This window comes from Microcebus murinus, chromosome 13 (assembly GCF_040939455.1).
Source record: "Microcebus murinus isolate Inina chromosome 13, M.murinus_Inina_mat1.0, whole genome shotgun sequence".
NCBI lineage: Eukaryota > Metazoa > Chordata > Mammalia > Primates > Cheirogaleidae > Microcebus > Microcebus murinus.
Window position 1 is genome coordinate 36,446,810 of NC_134116.1, and position 25,029 is coordinate 36,471,838.

Below are 25,029 nucleotides of genomic sequence, written 5' to 3' on the forward strand. Positions count from 1 at the left end.
CCTACCTGCATCCTTACCATCTCTCTGCTCCTTTCCTCATGTTATAGTGAAAGAGAGACCTGTCTTGGTCATGCTATGAAAACCTATCTGCCTTTTCCTTAGGTATTGATTTCTTTTTCTTTTGTCCTCTGTTACCTATTTCTTTAGCCTCTTTATCTTTACTCATCTTTTAAAGTCCTCAAATCTCTATCATCTTAAAAAGACAAAGACTCTCCTTCAACTTCATTTTCTCTTTAGCTGTTGGTTCTCCTTTCTTTTTCCCTTTAGTGCTGGGATTCTTAGAGATTTTGCATGTTCTCTGACCTAACTGTTAACTCCTTGTCTGCTACAGTGTGGTGCTAACTTGTACCAAAGAGACTTTCTTCTGCTAAATTAAGTGGTTACTTGTGTGTCTACTTGGAGCATTTGGCATGTACTTTATTTCCCACTCTTGAAATCTTCTCTTTCAATGACTTTCTTCACATCACAGTTTCCCAGCATTCTTTCTTCCTCTCTAGTGTGTCCTAAGATGTCTGTGAGCTCTTCTTCACCTGTCCATATTTAAAGTGTTAGAGGAGACTCTGAAGGAAAACTAGGATCTTCTCTTTTCTCTCTTGAATCATCTCCCTAGATCTCATTTATTCTTATAGCTTAAGTGAATATTACCGCCATCTACTGTGTTGATTAAGCAAAAAATCTTCTTTGCCCCATATTGATTATCTGCCAAGTCTAAATCTGTTCTGTTCCTTACGTAGCTGTCAAATTCACCATCCCTTTCACTTCGCATTGCTCCTAGTTCCGGGCCTTCATCATGACTTACCCAAACTATTGTGAAATTTTCTTAACTAGGTTTTCAGGTGCTAATCTTGCCCCTTTCCAATTAATTTTTCACTGCAGTTTCAATAATCATTTAAAAAATATATATTTTATATAATTTTCTAAAAAATTTAAAGTATTATAATTACATTATCTCAAAAGAGCTCTCTTATTATGTGTAGACTAATTCTATAATGGTTATTATTCTAATTACAGATAATTGTTACTAAAAATGTCTAATAAAAGGAAAGAATAGTAGGATGTCACTTATCATAATAATTACCATTTATTGTTAATGGTGTGCTAGACACTGATCCAAGCACTTGACATACATGAACTTCTTTATGGTTTACAGGAACCCTAGGAGGTAGATACTGCTTGTTATTTTCCATGTTGTAAAAGAGAAAACGGAAATACAAAAAGGATGAAAAACTTATTTAAAGTCACGGTCACATTGCTATTAAGTGGGGGAGCCAGGATTTACACTCAATCTGGCTCTAGAGGCTGATATCATAGCCACTGCTGTAATGCCTCTCATGATGCTATAGTCTGACTCATTGAGTATGATTTTAAGGTAGAAAATTATAACTTAGTGATAAAAGTTAAACAAGAGGGCCATAAAATTAGTTATTTCATCTGGTTCCTGGATTGAATTCTTGTTGGGGCATTGCATGGTCTTTATTTCATCCAACAAATACTTCTAGAGATTTTGAACATGCCATTCAGTGTACAAGGTAACAGGATTTTTTTTAATAAAGGTAGCACCAGTCTTTCAGAAAAATTAAAACTTATACGTTCATCATTAGCATATTAAATTTAGAAAATGTATTCAATGATCTCCTTAAAGCTAGCGACTATGTCTTTTTCATCTTTGTTTACCAAGCACCTAAATAAGTATTTACTGCATATTCTTATTAGTGTCTTTTATCTTTTCAACTCCTTATCCTTATGGCATTGTTTACATATTGTTTTTTATTTCAGTTGAGTCTTGTAAGAAATTGACTTAATTTTTTTTTTTTTTTAAACCAGGGGATGTCCCACTCTTGTTCAAGCATTGCCAGGCCCTAGCACACAAGTCACTGCAGGCAGCAACCATACGGCAGTACTTTTAATGGATGGACAGGTCTTCACATTTGGAAGTTTTTCTGTAAGGAATTTTTTAAACATTAATAATATTGCATTATACCATTGCCTTATAATTTGTCTGCATTCGCTATTTTTTTCTGGTTCCTATGGATTCTTGTAATATAATCCTTGCATATTTCCTGCCTCCACCTCCAATATACATAAAACCTAAATGATATTCTTTGAAATAATTTTCTTCTCTAGCTCAGTGTTAGAATTTATTGAATTTAACAGCTGTGTTAGAATTGGACATGTTCATTCCAGATCAAAGCCCTGTAAGCATTCAGTAGAACTAATTCTGTTGAAAGATTAATTTTCATCTGTCTTCTAAAGATTCACTTTTTAAAGATATAGAACTCTATTTTAGAACTTTTTAAAAGCCTAATTTTTTTATTATCAGATTTGTTTAAAATTGTACTTTCTTTCTTCCTTTCCCACTCTCTATGTCTGTTTGTCTATCTTTGTATACTTGCTAACCCCCCACCCCCTGCCAAAGCTTGAAAAGAGTGAAAATGCTCTAAGAATTTGTATAATTTGGGTATAGTAGGAAAATCTTTGTGAGACTTGATAAAATTTGTACCATCTGTGACATGGGTAATTATTCAGAACTCTAGAACCTGAGTCTCTTGGATGTAATTTACAACTTTTGATTTTTAAAAACTGTAAATGTGAACTGTAAAACAATCTTTCTTTTATTTGGAAATGATTTCAAACTTATAGCAAGGTTAAAAAAATAATAGTGCATAGAATGCCCATGTACTCTTTAACCAGATTCACCTGTTGTTAACATTTTGAGCTAGTATTTGCTTTATTATTTGCACACATATATACTGTCTCTTATACACATTGCATGTGTATACATCTGTATGTGTGTATATAAGACATTTTCCCCCCCGAATCCCTTCACACGTGTGTTTATGCACATATACGTGTGTATATAAAACATTTCCCCCCTGAATCCTTTAAGAATAAGTTCCATATATTATGGCCCTTTATACCTAAATACTTTAGTTTGTATTTTGTAAATTGACTCAATAATTATTTTTTGGTATTTTTTTCCCTCCAATCTAGGATCAGGCATTGCATTTGCTTGTAATGTCGCTTTAGTCTCCTTTATTTTCTCCCATTTCCACAGCTCTTTATTGTCTATTATGACATTGACATTTTTGAAGAAAATGATAGTCCTCTTTTAGTTAGATGTTCCTCATTTTCATTCTCTGATATATCCTCATGTTTAGATTCAGTTTTAGATGTGCATCCAGCCCAAAATAAAAGTACTCTGTAAGTGATATTGTGTTTCATCACAGCACATCACATTTGGTGGTACAGAATGTCCATCTGTTACTCATTGGTGATATAAATTTTTATCACCAGGTCAAATGTTGTCTGACTCCTCTACTGTTTTCTTTTTTGCAATTAATAAGCAAGCTGTGGGTTGATACTTTCAAGATACCTGTTTCTCATCAAAATTTCCCTCTAGATTTAGTATCTGTTAATCGCTTTTACCTGAACCAGTTTTCACTATAATGTTTGCAGAATGATTTTCCAACTCCAGCACCATCTCCACAATTACCAGTAGGCACTTTGCAATGTCCTGGGAGCAAGAGCCCTCCTTTCTTATCGATCTACTTATTATTAGTTGAGACTCAGATATTTATATTTTCTTCATTATTGTCTTTATTTGAATGATTAGATTATCTCAGATTTGGGCAGTAAGAGTCCATTCAGGCTGGTTCCTATGTTCTTGTGACATGCCCTTCATTTTTTTGAGCACTTACTTTCTTCCTGGCATAATAAGTTGTTCAACGTTTATCTTGTTTAGGCCCTGTATCAGTCCTAGAATCAGCCATTTCTTCAAGAACCCTGTTTCTTTTCGGTGGGGAATAGTATTAGATACCAGTGGGGCGCTAGATGTGTTCATTAATATGGGATGTCTTTGCATGCCCAGTGTACATATATATGCATAAATACATACATATATGTATTTTAGAAATCACAAACCCTCACTGTTACCTTCAATTTCAGTCCATTCCCATAGGGTTCTTTCTTACCTTGTCCTGTTCCATATATATATCCTTTTTTCCACACTAAGAATCCTTGTTCCTAACAATATCAATACATTTATTTTTCACCCATTCCTAAAATATGTCTAAATTAGTTTTACATTTGCTTTGCCCATACCAGCTCAAAAAAACGAAACTCACTAAAAGGAGTCCTAGATTTGTTACTCTTGCTCTTGTTCTCTCCTTACCCCAAGACTGAGGTATATAGTCAAGCACTGTGTACACAAGTGACCTAGATTCTTTCTCTCACCCACTTTCAGTGATTCCTTTGGAACAGAGTTGGGTTCACTTGTTTCAGCTTATTTTCAGTTTAGTTTAAGAGTTCCCTCCACATACCTTTTGATTAAATTTTATTTTATATTTTGAATGTATGAAAGATTAACATGTTTCCAAAAGTTAAGTTGTACACTCAGGTAGGTGTCACTTCCTCCCACATCCCTGGCATCCCTGCTTCCCTACCGTTTTCACTCCACACTCGTAGGCAATGAGTATCACTGTTTTCCAGTTTATCCTTCTTGTGAAAATGAATAAATAAGCATACACACACTATTTTATTTATTTATATATGTGTGTGTGTTTGTGTATGTATACATGTACAGTCATGTGCCACATAACAAAGTTTGGGTCAGTGACAGACTGCATATATGACAGTGGTCTCATAAGAATATGATAAGTATTTTTACTGTACCTTTTCTATGATTATGTGTGTGTAGATGCACAAATACTTACTATTGTGTTACACTTGCCTGCAGTATTTAGTACAGTAACATGCTGTAACAAGTTTATAGCCTAGGAGCAATAGGCCGTACTATATAGCCTAGTGGTAAACTAGGCTATCCCATCTAGGTTTCTGTAAGTACACTCTGATGTGACACAGTGATGGAATTGCCTAACAATGCTTTTCTCAGAATGTATCTCCATTGTTAAGTGACACATGGCTATGTGTGTGTGTGTGTGTGTGTGTGTGTGTGTATAGTTGTTTTCACACATACATAATTATTTTCCCTTCTTTGTTTTTCATAAGGTAATATTCTACATATGCTCTTTTGCACTTTGCTCTTTTCCCTTTATTTCCTAAAAATCAGTCCATATTAGTCAGTACATAGAGCCCTTCTTTCTTTTTTTACCTCTGCCTAATACTTTATTATGTGTATATACGGTAGTTTATTCATTCAGTTTCTTATGGTTAGATGTTTAAATAGTTTCCAATATTTAGCAATGATAATAATGAATATTGTTAAAAGTATATCTTTGAGATAAATTCCTAAAAGTAAGATTGCTGAGTTGAAGTATAATGCCTGTGTAGTTTTGTGAAATTTTAACAATTCCCCTGTATTTTGCATTCATACCAGCAATGTACAACACTGCTTGTTTCTCCACAGAATCGCCAAAAGAATGTGTTGTCATATCTTTTCATTTGTGCCAGTCCGATGGCTGAGAAATGGTCCTGCTTACTTTCAAGCCCCTTTCCTATAGTTGGTACTGTGAACCTACAAGTCCTAAACCATATTTAGTATTTCAGCATTAGATGTTGGACTTTCTTTTTTGGTGGATGCTTTTGCCTTTGGTTTTTCTAAGTCCTCCACACTCTTCTGTTCTTCTTGTTTTTATTTTTTTATTTCACCATATTATGGGAATACAAATGTTTAGGTTACATATGTTGCCTTTTTCCTACCTGAATCAGAGCTTCAAGCATATGCATCCTCCAAATGGTGTGCACTGCACCCACCAGATGTGAATATACTCATCTCCTCCTCCTCCCGCCACCTGCCCGACACTCAATGAATGTTACTACTATATGTGCACATAAGTGTTGATCAGTTAATGCCAATTTGATGGTGAGTGCACGTGGTGCTTTTTTTCCCATTCTTGTGATACTTTGCTTAGTAGAATGGACACCAGCTCTATCCAAGATAATACAAGAGGTGCTAGATCACCATTGTCTTTTGTGGCTGAGTAGAACTCCATGGTATACATATACTACATTGTATTAATCCACTCATGTATTGATGGGCACTTGGGTTGTTTCCACATCCTGCAAAACTAATCCTCTGTTTTCCTTCTTAAGAGTCTCACCTTTCATACTCTCCACACTCTCAGGTTTACAGTGGCAGGTAGGTGGAGAGAACTTTGGAATTTGGTTTCTTCTTCTGGTTACAGGAAATTTAAAGATCATGATATCTTCTGTCCCTGTCCGTTAGTACTGCTGAAGGTTTGAGTCATGTGTAGATTTATTTGCTCTGCCCGTTGGTTTTGTGTCTTTTGAGGGAATTCTGAGTGGCAAGGTTTGAAATCAAACAATAAGTTCTACTGTGTTTCCCCGAAAATAAGACCTACCCATAAAATAAGCCCTAGCAGGATTTCTAAGCATTTGCACAATATAAACCCTACCCCGAAAATAAGACCTAGTGATGGGCGTGGCTAGGCAGCGCATCTGCACAACCCATGCATTTTGACACTGAGAGGTAAAGAAGATGAGCAGCCCTTCTTATCTGCCCCATCGTGACAGCTGCTATCCCAGAGGCCACAGGAAAGGTACGGGCAGCCCCACCAACAAGGTCAGCTCCCCCTGTCAGGTCCTGGCCATCCTGTGGGTGCTGCAAGCTGAGGCTTTGAGGGGAAAATAACACATCCCCTGAAAATAAGCCCTAGGGTGTCTTCTTGAGGAAAAATAAATATGAGACCCTGTCTTATTTTCGGGGAAACATAGTAGTTGTGAACTTTTATGAATTTGGGTGTGTGGCTTATTTATGACCACAGTACGAGTCCTGTGGGGCTGTTGAGATATCTATCACAGTTTTGGATCTATATATCATATTGTTAGTTATAGGTGTGCTTTTCTTCACATTAGTTGCTTGGTAGTAAGGGAATACATATATTTTTAAATAGTCATGAAAAATATAACTAATTTCTGTTTTCTCCAAAAGCAGAGTATAGTCCTGAATATAATGTAATTTGATTACTGTTCACATTTGTATGCTTTCTTTTTTTTTCTTTGTCAAAAAATAAGGATAGACATTGAAAGAGGGTGAGAATAAACATCGAATGTTTTAACTAGTTCTCTGATCAAGTGCTTCCCACTTTTTCTTTCCCTGGTTGTGCCCAAGTATTGAAGTTCAGTTGCTTCTGCAATCAGTCTGTGACTCTTTTCTTGCTGTAATGTTTTAAATAATAGAGAATTCAATAGAAGTGTGGTCTTTGGATGAGAATTTGACCAGAGTGTTTGCAGTGCCCCAGGCTCTCTTGTTCTAGAATGCTATGGGGAGAGAAAGCTCCTGAGCCAGGGGTGGATGAATATCTACCAATTCAGCATTAACATTCTTTTATTCTTTTTTAGCTACTGACTTAGTAGTGAGAAACTTATTATTATTATTATTATTATTATTTAAATTAAACTCTTAGCCAACCAGTTACCTATAGACAGCCATACTTTTTTTTCTTTTTCTTTTTTCTTTTTAATTTTTACTTTTTATAGAGACTAGGGTCATCCTGTGTTGCTTAGGCTAGTCTCAAACTCCTAGCCTCAGGTGATCCTCTTTCCTCAACCTCCCATGATGCTGGGATTACAGTCATAAACCACCATGCCAGGCAGACAGCCTTACTTTTTAAGTGGTTAACCATTATTTACTTAAGACATTACCTTATTGATTGTGCTATTTATTTTAAAATGTAAATGAAATAACTTATTAACACATCATGTAAAAACTATGCTAATTATATTTACAGTTTTGGTGTTTATTATTGTGGTCTTGCATTCAAATGTTTTCAGATCATATGAGTTCAATAGGGACTTTCTTTTGTACTGTCAGCTTACAATGTCAAAGTGATTTTTTAAAAGAATAATATGTAATACTAATTTTTAATATATATGTATCATACTTTTCATTTAAATGTAGGTGAAGACAAAGTATTTAATATGTCAGGAGATTTCTTGTGTAGAAAATATTTCAATTTTTAAAAAAATAATGAATTTTGTACTCTTTTGGGGAGAGAATTTCTAGGAACAATAGAAATTATTGCTTTATAAATATTTGGTCCAAGTTTCACATGTATTCTATTTATTTAAAAAAACAAACAACTGATGAAGAATAAGATCTCATAGAGCTGTTTTTATCACCTGTCTCCTTAACTTTATAAACATTATAGATTGTTTATACAGCAATATTGTTAATATGATGTATTTAATCTTTTAGAAAGGACAACTGGGCAGACCAATTTTGGATGTGCCATATTGGAATGCAAAGCCAGCTCCCATGCCTAATATTGGATCAAAATATGGAAGAAAAGCTACTTGGATAGGTGCAAGTGGGGACCAGACTTTCTTACGAATTGATGAAGCACTTATTAATTCTCACGTACTTGCTACGTCAGAAATTTTTGCTAGTAAACACATAATAGGTAATACCAAAAATAAACAAATTATTGATTATTGATTAATAGTAAAGGATTCATCTTTCCTTATAATGAGATACAGTCTCCTAGGTTTTTGTTTTCTTTCTGTTGGAAGAAATTTAAAGGAAGTCTCTAGGTGTCTGTGTTTATGTGTGTGTGTGCTGAAAGCATGGAATAATTGAGAGATCTAGAAACCGGAGTATTTAGTAAGCTAGACAGTGGTGGAAATATGAGCTAAATGGTAGTAGGATAAAACCTATATTGGAGTGAGGATTTTCTCTATTGTTTATTGTTAAATAAATGATATAAATTAATCTTTATGAGAGGTTAAATAAATCAAACTTTGAAGTTTCTTTAAGACCAGGTTATCAATTCATACTTTGTGTCCATGTTACTATGAATAGTTATTATATAGAGTGGTATAGCATAGAGATTAGGAGCATGTGTTACGGATTTAGATACCCTGAGGTTTTAGTCCTAATTCTCCCCCTTAAAGATTTTTTAGTTACTTAACATCTTTATGTCTCAACTTCTTTATCTGGGAAATGGAGATAATAATACTTGATGGGTTGAGGGGAATAGAAAAGGGTAATGCATACTAAAATTAAACATAAGTATTTTTTTCCCCAAGGCTTGGTACCTGCGTCTTTATCAGAACCTCCTCCCTTTAAATGTCTTCTGATAAATAAAGTGGATGGGAGTTGTAAAACCTTTAATGACTCAGAACAAGAGGATCTGCAAGGATTTGGTGTGTGTCTTGATCCTGTGTATGATGTAATTTGGAGGTAAGCATCTCCATTTGTAAAATAGAATAGTAAATAAGTTCGATCAAATTATACTCTTGTGGTAATATAAAATTCATGTACAAGCAGACCTTTTGCACATCAGAACCCTCCTGTTTAACTAATAACTACATTTCTATTGTAGTGATTTACCAGGGGCCTTTATAATATAGCATAGTGGTTAAGAGTATGTGTTTTAAGCCGTACTGCCTAGGTTTAGCCTAGCTCCACAGTTTGCTTTATCAGTCACCTTGAAGAAGTTACTTTGACTCTGTGTGCCTCAATTTTCTCATTTATAAAATGAGGATAATAATAATAGACCCATGTAATAGGTGCTATAGAACTGTTTGCTACTATTGTTATATTTGTTAGTTTTACTTTAAGAGTTCTATTGTTAATTATTTTAGTTAGCAATCCTGTTTATATTGTATAGAATTCATTCTATTTCTTGTTCCCATAAATATCTAATTATTACCAACTATATAGAAGAAATAATGCCAAAGACAGTACAGAATAAAGAAGGTAATTAATTAAGCCTGCCCTTTAGGAAAGTCCATAACAAAATACCCATGTTGGTAGAAAAATGTAGGGCTAAACTCTGGAAATTATAAAAATGTAGAGACAAATAAAGGAACACAAGAGACTGAAAAAAGAAATTATATTGTATTTATTTAAAATGTATTGTGGTGCTTTATATACAAATGAATAAATAAAAAAGTTATCCTTCTCAGTGTTTCTAGTTTGGATACTAATAGGAGGTGTAGCCTGCCATTACCAGAGTGGCTCATTCTAGGACTGAGCACTTTTTTCTTTTCTCTTGTGTCCAACCTTAGTAGGCAGGATTTCTGGTAAGTTAAAAGGTTGAAGTGTCATGAGGGAGGAGACCTTTTCTCTGTCTTCTTTCTAATGCCCATTCCTGCTTTGATTGCCCATTTCCATCAGCCAGTCAAGTCTTGGGGACAGATGATCTCAAATGCCTTGTCAGCTCCTTGATCATTTTCTTCCTTGTTCCAAAACAGAGGTTGATAATGAGGCCTGCATTCATAGTGAAGAAAGTGCTTCCCAACTTGCTGACCAGGTTACTCTTATTTTGGCATTTTGTGAGGAGACCTAGAGACCAAAATTAGGTTGAATAGTGCTTTTAGATCTCCCTGGCAGCATTGTAGAGGTTACATTAAATAACAAGAGACTACATATGAGTGGTCTTTTGTAGTCATTCTTATGAAGACATTAGGTACTAAGAACCAAGGTTAAAGTCATTACTGTAGGATAGAATGGAGAGGGTAGAGAGGAGAGTAGGTGTAAAGATAGAATTTTCTGCAATTATTTACTGTTTACAAGTCAATGTATTAGAAACTTAGTTACCAAAGAGCAAACCCTGGTTTGGACTTAGGTGTAAATTGATGTTTTTTGGTAGTTCTTATATGTTTTATTTTTAAATGAAGTAAAGTTGCATTAACAAAACAAAGATAAAAATTGGCTGTATGGAATTTGTTCCTGGATGTGTTCATTAAGTTAGCAATAAAAGTATAACTAAGTACTAACAGTACAGACTTAGCTGAACTAGAGTCATTTCCCTGGGGTCTTAAACTCTGAAGTATGATGTCCAATGGAATCTTACCTTTTTCATCTATGGTGGTGGCAGTGGGACCACCCATTTGAGATGGTCTTAAATGCCCTTGGTTTTCAGCACCATGATCATTTTCTCCATTGTTTCAAAACAGAGATTAAAAGATGTTTCAGTAAAACAGCTGGAGGTATTTTTCTTTAAATCAGGAAAAGAGTTTCTTTCTCTTACCCTGATTTCTGCCTGCTTTGTGTCCTTTTGTGTGTTCAGTAGGTTACTTGAGCAGTTCACAGCTATGATAGGCATTGCAGATCCAATACTAGCTAACTTTGACTTTCCTTTTGGCCTACATCATCTTCCTTTTGTATTCTTTAGAAGCCAACTTCTCTTGAATAGTTAGGAATTTACTATCTGTAAAGAGCAGATAAATGTGAAGAATAGTGATTTTATTTCCCACTTAAAAATGTATACAAACAATATGTGAATTTCTGTTACTTTTTTAAAAAGCAAAGTAAAAGTACCTATATCTCTTTCTTCCCCCATGCCAAATCCCACTAACCTTCTCTATGGATCACAGGTATTAAGTTTGGTTTATATTGTTTGACACCTTTTAAAATGCATGTATTATGCTTTTTATATAAATAAAAATATACTTACTCTAAAAGTTAGATTTTTCTCAACAATTGTTTGGGGACCTTTCCTACTCAGTATTTAAAGAACTGCTTCATTATTAAAACTGCATAGAATTCTATAGTTTGGATATACAAAATAAACTAAACTGGCCATGAGTGACCATTTTAGATTGTTTTTTAATATTATGGTATTACCTGTAATGCTACAGTGAACACACATGGATATCCACACACAGAGTTTTGTATACATGTGAGAGTATTTTTACATTCCACTTTTAGCTTTTAAGAAGTGGAATTGCTCAGTTAAAAGATCGGCTCATAGAATGTAGATGTATACTGCTTAGTGTCCTTCAGTACTTCCTCACTAACTGTATTTGAGAATTCATATTTCCCCATACCATTAGCATATGTAAATAGTATTATTATTTTCCTTTTTTGTATTTTAATTTTATTATTCAATAAATATTTATAAGGGTATTATTCAATAAATATTTATAGTATAAGTGTTTACTATATGGTAAGTAAAGAATGACATAAAGTGAGTAAGACAGTGCCTGTGCTCTTATGGAAATAATTTTTTTCATGGGTGGAGACTACATGAAGGTAAATAAATGATATACTTTATAGATCTTGCTCAGCACCATTAAGGAAAATGAGGATTCTATGATTGAGAATAACAGCAGAGACCTCTCTTCCACACAGTGGAGACGATATAAATTAAGATCTTGAAATATAAGAAAGAACCAGGCATTTGAAGAGTCAGAAAAAGTTTTCTGGGCAGTAAAACTTTAGAAAGCCCAAATGCTCTAATGCAAGCAAGCGCTTGGCAGTATTTTAGGAATTTGAAGAAAGCCACTGTGACCAAAGCGTAGTGAGGGTCATGAAATAAAATCAGAGGGGTAGGCAGGGCCAGGACATGTAGGACTTTGTAGGCTAGATTAAGGAATTTGAATTTTCTTTAAAATAGGAAGTCATTGTAGGAATTTGAGTTGAGAAGTGACATGAAGAGATTATACTTGGTGTGGAGAATGGATTGGAAGGAGGCAAGGTAGAAGGTAATGCAGTAGTGTAAGGGAAAGATGATGGCCTGAACTAGGTTTGTAGTGGGGAAGATGGAGAGAAGTGGTTGGCAATCTATATTTTGGAGGAGAACCAACAGGACTTGCTTGTATTGAGAGGATAAAGAAAGGAAATGGTCAGGGATGATTCCTAAGGTTCTCATTTTGATATTTGAGTAGCTTTTGGTGACATTAACTGAGCCAAGGGAGAAATTTTTGTCAAGACTTCTGTTTCTGACACTGTAAGTTTGGGATCTAAGTGAAAACATTCAGTAGGCAATTAGACGGACGTCAGGCTCAAAGGATTTATCTAGATTGGGGATATAAATATGAGAGGTTTTCATTTATAGATGTTACCTAAAGCCACGGAATTGAATGAAATCACCTAAGTAGAGAATGTTGATTGAGAAGAGAGTCCTGGACTGACCCCTGGGAATTTTCAAAATTTATAATAGAAGTCTAATAAGAAGGAAGACCTAGTTAGGAGACAGACAAAGAGCAGCCTGTAAACTTCTAGGGAAAGCCAGGAGGTCATGCTGTTATAGCAAGGGGAGAGAGAGTGAGTAAGGAGGAGGAGTTGTTCAGTGGTGTTGAACACTGCTGAGCGGTGGGCTAAGCTAATAACAAAATATTCCATTGGATTTGGCTACTTAGAAGTTATTTCCAACTTTGAGGAGAATAATTTTGTTGAAGTGTTATGTGTAAACTAGGTGGGTGTGATTTGAAGAGCGAATGGGGATTTCCACTTGGCAATTTGGTTAACTAGACACTTGGAAAGACCCTCTAAAAAAACAAACTTTATATTTTATTCAGTGCTTGGCACTCAACTAGGAAATTGCTAATATTACCATCACTGTCCCCTAAGCCTCCCCTCCATCTCAAGAAAAGAAAACCAGCATAAAAATAGAAATCACATCTCCATGAGTTGACCATTGAGCAGCTAACAGTCAGCATATTGAAACACTGGATTGCGCTGAGGGCAGATTCTGTTATCAGCCCTGCAATTTGGAAAATAAGCATTGTGCCAGCTGCCAGGTGATAGAAACTGATCCTAACACTCTCAGATTAAACCTCCGGCTCTGGAATGATGGTAAAGAGGGACCAGATAAGAAATCCCCTTTGTCACCTGTCACCAGCAAAAGACAAGAGTTAATCATTTTTAGAGAAAAGGCTCTTCATTTAGGCCCACAGGTTTTTTAAGAAGTAAGATTTAATCAAACAAGAATTTGAAGTGTAAGATCGCTTAACATGTAAGAAACATCACTGTTAGTGTAATTCAATAGAACTTCAGCAACAAGATCAATTTCATATGTTGGAATTGTCAGAGACAGAATATAAATTATGTATGAACTGTTTAAAAGAAATCACAAAAATGGGCAAACAGAAGACTCAAAATGAGACTTAAAATGACGAGACATATTTGAAAAACAACAAAGCAGACTTTTATAAAGAAGAATTGTTTTTTAAACAAATGGATAGATCAGGGTTTGAACAGGTAGAGCATTAATAAACCAGAAGACACATCAGGAATATTACCCAGAATGCCACAGAGAGACAAAAATATAAAAAATATGAAAGTTAGGAAATTTGAAGAATATGAAAAAATCTAACAGACATTCAAGAAGGAAATATTATAGATTAAGCATTCCAAAAGGAGAGATTAGAGATAATAGAGGATAAGCAATATTTGAAAAAATAATACATCAGAATTTTTCAAAATTAAAAAAAATTGGATCCACAGATAATAGAAACTATGTATTAAAATATTTCCGTTATCTACAGTCAAGAGACATTGTGGTGAAGCTGTAGAACACTACAGAACAAGAGAAAATCTTAAAGCAACCGGAGAAAAAAGAATGATCACCTGCAAAGAAACAACAATTAGATGAATAGGACTTCTCCAAAACAATAACGCGATAATATTAATGCTACTAATTGTAGAAGCTACTAGCATAGAATTTATTTGTACCAAGTGTTATCTTAAGTGCTTTTTAAAAATAATTTTAACAGTTTTTAATTGTGATTTAAAAAATACAACATAAAATTTACCATCTTAATCACATTAAAGTGTACAATCAATAGTGTTAAGTATATTTATGTTATTATACAGTAGATCTCCAGAACTTTCTTGTAAAAACAGAACTCTATATTCATTAAACAGCAGCTACCCATCTCCCCCGCCCTCTAACCCCTAAAAGAGAATAGGAAGTTGAGACAGCTTTTTGAGGCTTATGATATGAAAGAGATAAGAGAAATGGGATAATAACAGGAGGACATTGTGGGTTCTTGATAGCTTTTCTTGGTGCTTTTCTGTTCATTAACAAGGTTGATCATCTACATTCATTCTGTTGGTGTTTCCTTTCTGAGAATAGCATTCCGTGTCTTTTGCCCATTTTTGCTGTTAGATTGATTGTTTCTAGCTCTGTACATTGTGGATGTTGTAGTTTTGTCTTATATGTATGTGAAGCATATTTTCTTTCAACTTGTCCTTTGTCCTTAAACTTTTTAATGGGGTTTTTGTTGTATAAAAGTTTCATATCTATATGTACACATCAAATTTTTAAGTGCACAGGTAGTTGCTGTATTATTAATGAAGTATTATAATCTATTTTACTATTTTCAAATTATTTCACTTATGATATAAATTATTAATATGTTTAGCTTAGATATGGAAAATAATGACCTACATCTTATTGTCTTTAAACTGACTATATTATGTATTCTCTTTGTATCATCAGTTACATTTTAGGAATTTTTTTAAACAAAAATACATGTTGAGATGTTTTAATTATTCTTTTTCTTGAAAGGTTTCGACCAAATACTAGAGAACTGTGGTGTTACAATGCAGTGGTTGCTGATGCCAGACTCCCCTCTGCAGCAGATATGCAGTCCAGATGTAGTATTCTAAGTCCTGAACTCGCCCTCCCTACAGGATCAAGGGCTCTCACTACCAGATCTCATGCAGCTTTGCACATTCTAGGTAGGGTTGCTATTTGTTGTACAGTTAATTTACATTAATGTGTACTGTGCTGAGGATTGGGGTTTTTTTTTTTTAGAGTATTTAAATTTGTATGTCATTCTGTCATGTTTGTTTAACAATGATGATAGTCATATGCAAGGTGCAAAATAAGTTAAATCCTCTAAGAAGTTTATTCCTACAGAAAATAATACATAAGACCTGTGCCAACCCCATGAAAGATTTATGTATGCCCAAATATAAAGCAGTCTTGAATATAATTTTCCCAATAGTAGACCCTTAAAAATAATGGTTTTGCTTAACTTGAATAAACTTTTAGAGATATAGATCAAATATTCAAATGTATAATCACAATATTTAATTTATACACATTATTTTAAAATAAATTCTAGAAAATATTATATGAATTTTATATACTACTTCTATCTCTTCTTACATAACACAGTTTTCCACACCACATTGACTTCATTCCTATTTAATTACTTTGATATGTCACTTTTGCAATGTATTTATTCCATTGCTAGAAATTTTATATCAATCCACATAACTATTTTATTGCTTTTAAAAATGATCATTCAAAACTTTATATATGTTTATCTAACATTTGTAAATGTGAAATCATATTCCTAAGGGTAACTTCTAGGTCATAAATAAAATTTCTTGTTTCTTTTTTCTCAAATTTTATTTGATAAGCATTGTAAGCATCCAAAATGACCATCGATTAAGGTTATTTCAGACTAATGTGTCTTCCTCAAAGCATACTTAAAGAATCAAATTAAGTAATTTGGAGAGTTTCATAAAAGGAAGAACCTTGTAAGGACTCAAAGGTTACATAATTCCAACTTTTCAGAGATTCAGTTTTATGCAAAACATTGTCATAAAGCATATATTTAAATATAATAATTACCCAGGCAAAGGAGACTTTTACTAGTTGTAAGTACTCTTCCATGAAAAGATTTCTAAAGCTTAGAATAAATTTGTTGAGCACATTCAGAGTTTATTTTGCTTATTTTAATTTATTCCCTATATAGTATTTAATATCATTAGTGCTATAGGAAGTTTTAATTTCAAGGAGTTGAATTTTGTTTGTTGTTTCAGGTTGTCTTGATACCTTGGCAACTATGCAGGACTTAAAAATGGGTGTTGCAAGTACAGAGGAGGAGACTCAAGCAGTAATGAAGGTTTATTCCAAAGAAGATTATAGTATAGTAAACAGGTTTGAAAGTATGTATACTTCAGTTTAGGAAATATTATCTTATAACTGAAATATATATATATATATGGGTATTTTTAAACAGAGGATATTATTTATATCTTTTAGGTCATGGAGGGGGCTGGGGTTACTCTGCCCATTCAGTAGAAGCTATACGTTTTAGTGCCGACACTGATATTTTACTTGGTGGTCTTGGTCTGTTTGGAGGTAGAGGAGAATATACTGCTAAAATTAAGGTAAATTTCATTGACACTGTTGCCCTTTTTTATTTGAAGATGTTGGTTTTTACTTAGTTTATTGTTTTATTATTCGATGCTGCTTTTTTTTTTCTATTTAACTTGGTTTATTTTTGTTATTAATGCATCCTTTTAGAAAAGGATAGAGAAAATGTTACTAAAATCTAATATAATAATACTAAATCAGTAACTCAAAAAATCAAAAGTCAGTAAGAATGGAGGAAGTAAAAGAAAATAATTTTTCAATAATTTAAGACTAAAAAAAGGGCTATATTTCAGTAGTTTGTGCTGCTGAATTTCCTAGTGGTCTAGAAACACTAACACTTTATTATGTAGCTACTTTCTTATAGTCATTTTAATGACAGGAGGCACAACTGTTTAGGGACATTTTGAGATAGCTAAAAAATTTTTAGCATTTTTAGTGTGAAATACTATATAAACAGACATCATTACCCCAAGAGTGGGGACCAGAGAAGAAGTGAGAAATGATGTTAGGAGATGGAGTCCATCTTGAAGGTAACCCAAAAATAGTTGTCATGTTTACCACGTCTATTTGTCTCCAAAAGGGCCAGCAGTTATCCCAAGCAAAGTAGATCCTCATCTTTGAAAATTCACTAATAGCTTGAATGTTCTGCTTCTCAAATTGTCTGATTTTGCTCTTAAAGTAAAGAGAAAACTATAGTTTGTGCCTAAATTTCAGTAGCAGACTTCACAAAAAATTCCAAGTTAGATGTAGTCTGTTTAGAAGGTATTTTCTTAGTTCTTTCAGTAGTATCAAAAAATGATATTAATATGTTAAAACTCCCTTATAATGATGTTTTCTGAGGAAACCTCCCATGGAAGCCCAACGAGAACTGACAAATTTTAAGAAATACTTCCTTATTTCTGGTTATAATTAGAATGCTAAAAAATACAGATAATATAAAAATGAATAAAGTGAAAATTGAAAGCTCCTATAGTTATATGGCATGTGGGGATAGAATAATGACTAAGAACACCTGTAGCACATTTATGTTGATAATAAGAAAGACAGTGGTTTAAGTCTGGCTTGTTTCAGCGCAATGAAATGGTTATTGTAGGATGTCTTGATTCATCCTCAAGATAAGGAAGCAAACTCGGTGTGTTATGTAGTTCTAGTTGACAGTCTAATAAATAAGCTCATCAGGAGGATATATTTTTTTCTGGCTCTGAGAGGTTTTTTTGTTTTTTTATTTATTTTTTTAAATAATAGTGAACAACATAGTAGATCTTATCTTCAAGAGTTTTGGTATAGAATTATAGAGGCCTTCCATATATGTTGATTTTATATTGGCCCTATTTTTCTTTTGCAAGCTTTTCCTCCATTCACCTCTCTAAGGTGTACATTCTTTTTAGCTTCTTTGTTTTTTTGTTTTGTTTTGTTTTCATACCTCTAGTTGTTTCTTCTGTTCAAACTCTTCCACCTGGCCACTGAATGTTGGAGTTCCTCCGGACCCAGCCCTCGGCCCTCTTTCTTCACTCTATATTTTTTCATGGGTATTCTCTTCCGAGCCCAAAGTTTTAGCAGCCATCAGTATTCCATGGTGTCCAAATTTATATCTCCAGCTCAGAATTATTGGACACATTTCCACATAAATGTTTTAAAGGCCTGCCAGTTGTTAGTCATTATATTAATATCTCAATTGAATTCATCCTCTTCCCCCAAGACCTGGCTCTCCAGTGATCTCTTCCAGTGATCCCTTTCTCATAAATAGTACTACCCACCATATGCATGTTACATAAGCCAGAAATGTAGACATTTTTCTTGATAGGTCCTCCGTCATCTCCTTCCTCACCCTAAAAGTGACTCTTCTATTCTATCACTACCCTAGACAAAGCTAGTTGTCTTGGACTGGCCACCTAGCTGGTCTCTGTACATTTTCTTAGCTTTATATATTTCCTTTATCCATGCTCTCTCTTCCCATTCCTTCTTGAACCTACTCCAATCAAGTTTTTGCCCCAACCACTGAAATTTCTCTTGTCAAGGACACTAGTGACTTTTTCATTGCTAGATCTAGTGGTCAAGTCTTAGTTTTCTTTAACCAGTCAGCTGAATTTAATCCAGTTGAGCTCCTTTGAAATACTTTCTTCACTTGGCTCCCAGGGTACCACACTTCATTTTCCTTCTGTCCAACTGACTGTTCTTAGTCTGCCTGTTGCTCCTCCATCTTCCTGACCTCTGAATGTCAGAGTCCAGAACTCATTTTTGGACATCTGTTTAAAGTGCACTCAACCCCATAGTGATCCACCCTCTTGGCTTTATATGTATTTTCTCTGATGACTTCTATACCTATAGACCTCTCCTCTGACCTTTAAAGTCATATACACTCTATGTCTCCACTTGGATGTCTAATAAGCCTTTTGCAGGTAACAGGTTCAAAACCATATTTCTCATGAATCTCTTTAAATCTGCTATCTCCACATTCTTCCCCATCCCTATTAACTTGACCCATAATGATGTTAACTTCATTCTTCCAGTTACTCAGGCCATAAATCTTGGAGTCAACGTTGATGACTTCTCTCTTTCTTTCATGCTTCACATCCACTTCAGCACAAATGTTGTTGGCCCCATTTTCAAAATAAATCAGAATCTTAACCACTTTTAAAAACTTCCACTCGTGCCAAGTTGGTCCTTGCCGTAGCCATTCTCACCTGGATTATTAAAGTAGCCTCCCATCAACACCTAAGGGGACATATAGGAGTAACACTTATCGGTGTCTGGAGGGTGGGAGGGGGGAGGAAGGGATGGGTATATACAACCACAACGAGTAAGATGTGCAACATTTGATGGATGGACACGCTTGAAGCTCTTACTCGAGGGGGGAGGGGGGCATGGGCAATATATGTAACCTTAACACTTGTACCCTCATAAAATACTAAAATAAAAAAAATAAAAATATATATATAAAATTCCTCAATTAAAAAAAAAAGTAGCCTCCCAGTCTGTATCATGCTTCTGTCTTCACCCCAGTCAGTCTATTCTTAATGCAGCAGAGTGATTCTCTTAAAATGTACAACAGAGTATGCCATGCTTTTCAGCATCCTGTAGTATCTTCCTATATTAGAATAAAAGCCAAAGGCCCTACAAGGACTATAAGAACCCATCAGAACTGACTGTCATCACCTCTCTGACCTTTTATCATAATAGTATCTTCCCTCTAATCCAGCCACACTGGCCTGGTTTTTATTCTTCAAACATGTGGGCATAGTCAAGCTTCAGGATCTTTGCATTTGCTGTTCCTTCTGCCTACAACTTTTTTCACTTCACCTTCCAATCTTCACTCCCTAGTTAGCCTATTCAAAACTGTAAATTCTATTTCCTACTACTGACTTATTCCCAGCAGCCTCCATTTTTTGTTTGTATTATTCACCCCTCCATGCCTAGTTCCTAGAACCATGCCTGGCATACAGTGTATACTCAAATATGTTTGTTAAATGTAAGCAGGGGAGTAAATCATTAAGGACCTTTATATCATGCTAAGGAGAGGGAGATGAGAAACCAGTGAATAATTCCAGATAAAGAAAGTATTCTGATCAGATGTTCATTTTTATAAGAGTACTAAGGATCATGAAACAAAAGCAAAAACCCTCAACTTTGTGGAATATGGGTTATTAGAGATAAAACTAATCATTAAAGTATTCCAGCCAGCAGTAGGAAATATGGTTGAATTGACAAGCTTTGGTACCAGCAATAGAATAGATATAGTGATGGCAGAGAAATATGGAAAAAGGATTATTTTAGATTTTTTATGAGTTACTAGGTGAATGAAAGTGCCATTAATCAGAAGAGGGAAGGCAAGAAGAGGGAGAAATGAATCAGTTTAGAACTAGTGAGATCAAGTGGCCTGAGGGGATCCAGTGCTGTTGAAAATAAGATAAGATCTGGACTAGAAATGGATTTCCAAGTCATTAATGTATAATTGAAAAATTTAGACATCTAGCACAGTACCTGTCCAGTAAATTTTAATGCATTTTAATGTTTTATCTGCCTCTCTTGCAATTCACCTGCTATAATTCTCCAGAGAAAAAGAGATGTTTTTTAAAACACACACTAGTCTGTTTTTTAAAAAGACCTCTTCCTCATAATTCTTTATTTTCACTTAATTTCATAACCTTTTCCTACTTGACATCTTGTTTTTTCCTTATCCAGAGGGTAAAAACATGTTTTTTCCTGCTCTTCATCTGTCCTTTTTTCAGCCTTGTTACTTTGAGCTATTATTTGAACTGTTACTACTTTGAGCTGTTATTTTTAAGGATCCTTATCTTCTGTTATTGCTGTCTATATATATAGCTAATATTTTCTACCTTATTTTGCTGGGTATTTTTCTATGTGTTCTACAAGTATTATTTAATTTTACAAGTACTATGAAGAAGGGACTGTTAGTATCCAACCCCTTTTTATGAATGAAGTAACTGGATCCCAGGATCTCACAGTTAGTGAGTGATAAAGCAAGATTCTACTTAGGATCTCTCTTAGTTTAGTAAAATGTTCTGGTTGAGTTCTCTCCCCTCATTCAAACATTTATATTATGGACAAATCTTGTATAGAGCCATTTGGAGCATTTGATATAAATAGATAAATATATAAATTAGGAAAACAGACTAATATAGACCATAAAACATTGTATTAATAAGTATTTCTTACTTTAAATGTAAATATTTGTATGTTTCACTTAATGTTTTAAAAAGAAGGCACTCTGATTTTTTACATTCGGTATAGCCCAGCATATATTGGACATGAACAATAAAAAAAGTATAAACACATTATTCAGCAATTTCCATAACTGAATGATGGGAAAAAAATATGTTCTTCTCTTTTTCCTAGTTGTTTGAGTTAGGTCCTGATGGAGGAGATCATGAAACTGATGGAGACCTTCTTGCCGAGACTGATGTGTTGGCTTATGACTGTGCTGCTAGGTAAATGATGTGGTTATTATTCAGTATAATCCTTACATACTTTATAATTTATTATAAATGCATAAACATAACTTAAGGAACTTTAAATAATCTGTGAATATCACATTCTTGAGAAATTATATATTAAGTAAAATATCGCTTTTAACAATGCTGCATTAAAACTAATAGTATCTTTTATAATTTTATTTCAGAAGATAATTTGAATGTTTCAACATTTAAGATAAAAATGGAAATGTACACATATTTTGCACAGTTTTATTTTCATGCATCTCTTAGAGAACACCTAGTATGCTATTGTTTTATTGACTGATAGAATTATTTGTTACCTATAGCATTATAGGTAATAGTCAAATAGTCATACTGGGCCATAAATCAGATCACCTGTGTACTCTGACTTCAGTAGTACACAGGTGGTATATGCTTGATAATAACACTCTGTGGGAGGTGACCATCTTTACTGAAACTTCTTAGGATTTTACCAGAATCAGTATGTTTATTTATGAAGGTTCATTAAGTAAGAGAAGACTTAGATGTTATCATTCCTCTCTGTAGCCCTAAGAATTATCTCAACATTGTGCTATCATCAAGATTCCCTGATTCGAATCAGGGAATATTATGATGAGAAAAAAATGTAAACTGAGCTTTGTCATAATAATAATACACTATACTTCCCAACAGTAACTGTGTTAAGAAAATCTTGTAGAATGTGTGTAGGCTTTTGCTAGTGAAAATATCTATTTTCTGAAATAAGGGTGGTAGTAAGATATTGACTTTGCTTGTACTGGGTATATACTTTTAAGAACAAAAAAGTAAATCTAAAGAAAATGTTTACTGTTTACTGTTTCTTCACTTTATGCATTAGCCAATACCACAAGATATTTTTCAATAATCTTTAATCTTTTATACAAATAAATATTAAGGGAAATTTCAGGAATGTTAATTAATTAGTTAATGAATTTTCAGCAAAGCCTTAAGATACCATTGCCATTTACCATGTTGAGTATGTGATTATAAGTCAAAAATATGGAATATGGTTTCATTTATAGAGAATCATCTAGATCTTCAGTTGCCTACTAACAAAACCCAGACTCCTAAAGCATTAGGAGCATTAAAAGACTTCCATAATCTATCACAGCATCTTTTTTGACTTTCTCCCTACTACTCTTCTGTAGCTATCTTAAGCAGTAATGAAACAGGACATTTTGCTATTTCCTGACACTCTTTTGTACTTTTATACCTCTATGCTTCCCTTCATGACATTTTCCCCCTTCCTGAAATGTCCTTTATTCTTCCTTTAATCCCAGCTACAGCAGCTGATACACATTTCTTCCACTCTGTTACCTAGAACTTTGTAACTTGCTTATATCCTTTAGCAGATGCCCTCTTCGTACATGTCTTTTCTCACCCCCTAAATTAATAAGCTTTTTTGTGTAGTTAATGTGTGACAGATGCCGAACACTTTACCTGAATTAACTCAGTCCACAGAACAACTCTATGAGTTAGACATTAATTTTCATCCCAGTTTTCAGATGACAAAACTGAGATACAGAGAGGGTATAATAACTTGCCCAAGGTCATCAACTAGAAGTCACAAAGGTGGGCCTTGAACCCAGGCCTCCTGACTCCAGAGCTGTTTCCTTAACATGCTACCTCTGAAAACACTTTAACTGAATAAATGAACTTTAAAGCTGAACTTCCTATTTTTGTTTCCCACAAAATTTGCATATTTTTTTCATTGATTTAAAACATTTTGTCGGCTGGGTGCAGTGGCTCACACCTGTAATCCTAGCACTCCAGGAGGCTGAGGCGGGTGGATTGCTCCAGGTCAGGAGTTCGAAACCACCCTGAGCAAGAGCGAGACCCCGACTCTACTATAAATAGAAAGAAATTAATTGGCCAACTAATATGTATATAGAAAAAATTAGCCGGGTATGGTGGCACATGCTTGTAGTTCCAGCTAGTCGGGAGGCTGAGGCAGTAGAATTGCTTGAGCCCAGGAGTTTGAGGTTGCTGTGAACTAGGCTGACGCCAGGGCACTCACTCTAGCATGGGCAACAAAGCGAGACTCTGTCTCAAAAAAAAAATAATAATAATAAAAAAATAAAACATTTTGTCTTCTTTTAATATGAAAGTTTTATAACATTTAAACATGTTACAGAGTTCAAGAAGAGAGGGAAGAAGTATAATTCTATCACCATAACACAAATAACTTATTTGTGTTCTTGTCCAGACTTTTCAAAGAGAGGGCTTTTAATGTTGTTTGACAAGAATCTTATAATTAATACAATTAATTTCATGTTTATGTTTGTAAGGGATTTTTTAAAAATAAATTTATACAACAGGGAAATACAAAGGCATTATCTATGACTCACTAATTTTTCTCAGAGAAAAATATGCCATGATGTTTGATGAGCCAGTTCTCCTGCAAGCTGGATGGTGGTATGTAGCATGGGCCCGAGTGTCAGGACCCAGCAGCGACTGTGGCTCTCATGGACAAGCATCTATTACCACAGATGATGGGTAAGTGAAACGTTGAGTTATTTACTTAAGCAACTCTCAGTTTTGTTAGTAGAATATTGTTTTGGAAGCTCAAAAGACCTTCAGTACAATAAAAAGCTTAGTAAGATTAGACCATGATATAACTGCTGAAAATTAAATTCATGTAAACTAGTGCCTGATTAAGACCTAGACAGAACAAGGAGATAATAAGACTTCTGTACTGTTCTCTTGTCTAATGGCATTTGTATGTATTTCTGGGTATTAAATTTTATAAAAACTTTATTACCAAGTTAGAAATTATACTGAGGAAGGTGAAAGGATAGTGAGGAGTTTGGAACCATAAAATTGGAGTAATTACATGCTATTAAATTTGACAGTACACATGAAAACTGTTTATAAGTTGTAAAGCTTCAGTGATATGAGATGAAAATGTAGGGAAAATTTTACTGATTAAAAATATATTTTGTATACAGAGTGCTCTTCAGTTTATAAAACAATAACTTTGTGAAGCAGTTAAAGCTCCATTTTATACTTAAGGGACTAGAGAAGTAAGAAGATGAAATGATTTGCTTAGAGTCATGGTTACTACATGGCAGAATGAAATCTGGACCTAGACTCTGTTGATTTTAAATCCAGCATTCTTTATGCTCTATTCTGATTTATGTATTTGAAAGGACTATTATTTATAAGTGAAATTTAGGTTATTCTTTGTTACTCTTGAGCATAAACTATTTGAATTGGGTATAAATTATATA

General features: G+C 34.2%; 1 protein-coding gene across 12 annotated transcripts in view; it reads left to right on the forward strand.

The window, feature by feature from the left end:
- MYCBP2 (MYC binding protein 2) overlaps window positions 1-25,029 on the forward strand; it is a 261,302-nt gene that overhangs the window by 102,938 nt on the left and 133,335 nt on the right. For all 12 annotated transcript variants that reach the window (XM_076009352.1, XM_076009354.1, XM_076009358.1 and 9 more), the window contains 8 exons: window positions 1,825-1,942; window positions 8,177-8,381; window positions 9,007-9,160; window positions 15,222-15,394; window positions 16,490-16,615; window positions 16,713-16,840; window positions 21,684-21,775; window positions 24,161-24,295. In XM_076009352.1, the coding sequence (XP_075865467.1) occupies window positions 1,825-1,942; window positions 8,177-8,381; window positions 9,007-9,160; window positions 15,222-15,394; window positions 16,490-16,615; window positions 16,713-16,840; window positions 21,684-21,775; window positions 24,161-24,295 (1,131 nt within the window). The remainder of the gene's footprint in view (window positions 1-1,824; window positions 1,943-8,176; window positions 8,382-9,006; window positions 9,161-15,221; window positions 15,395-16,489; window positions 16,616-16,712; window positions 16,841-21,683; window positions 21,776-24,160; window positions 24,296-25,029) is intronic.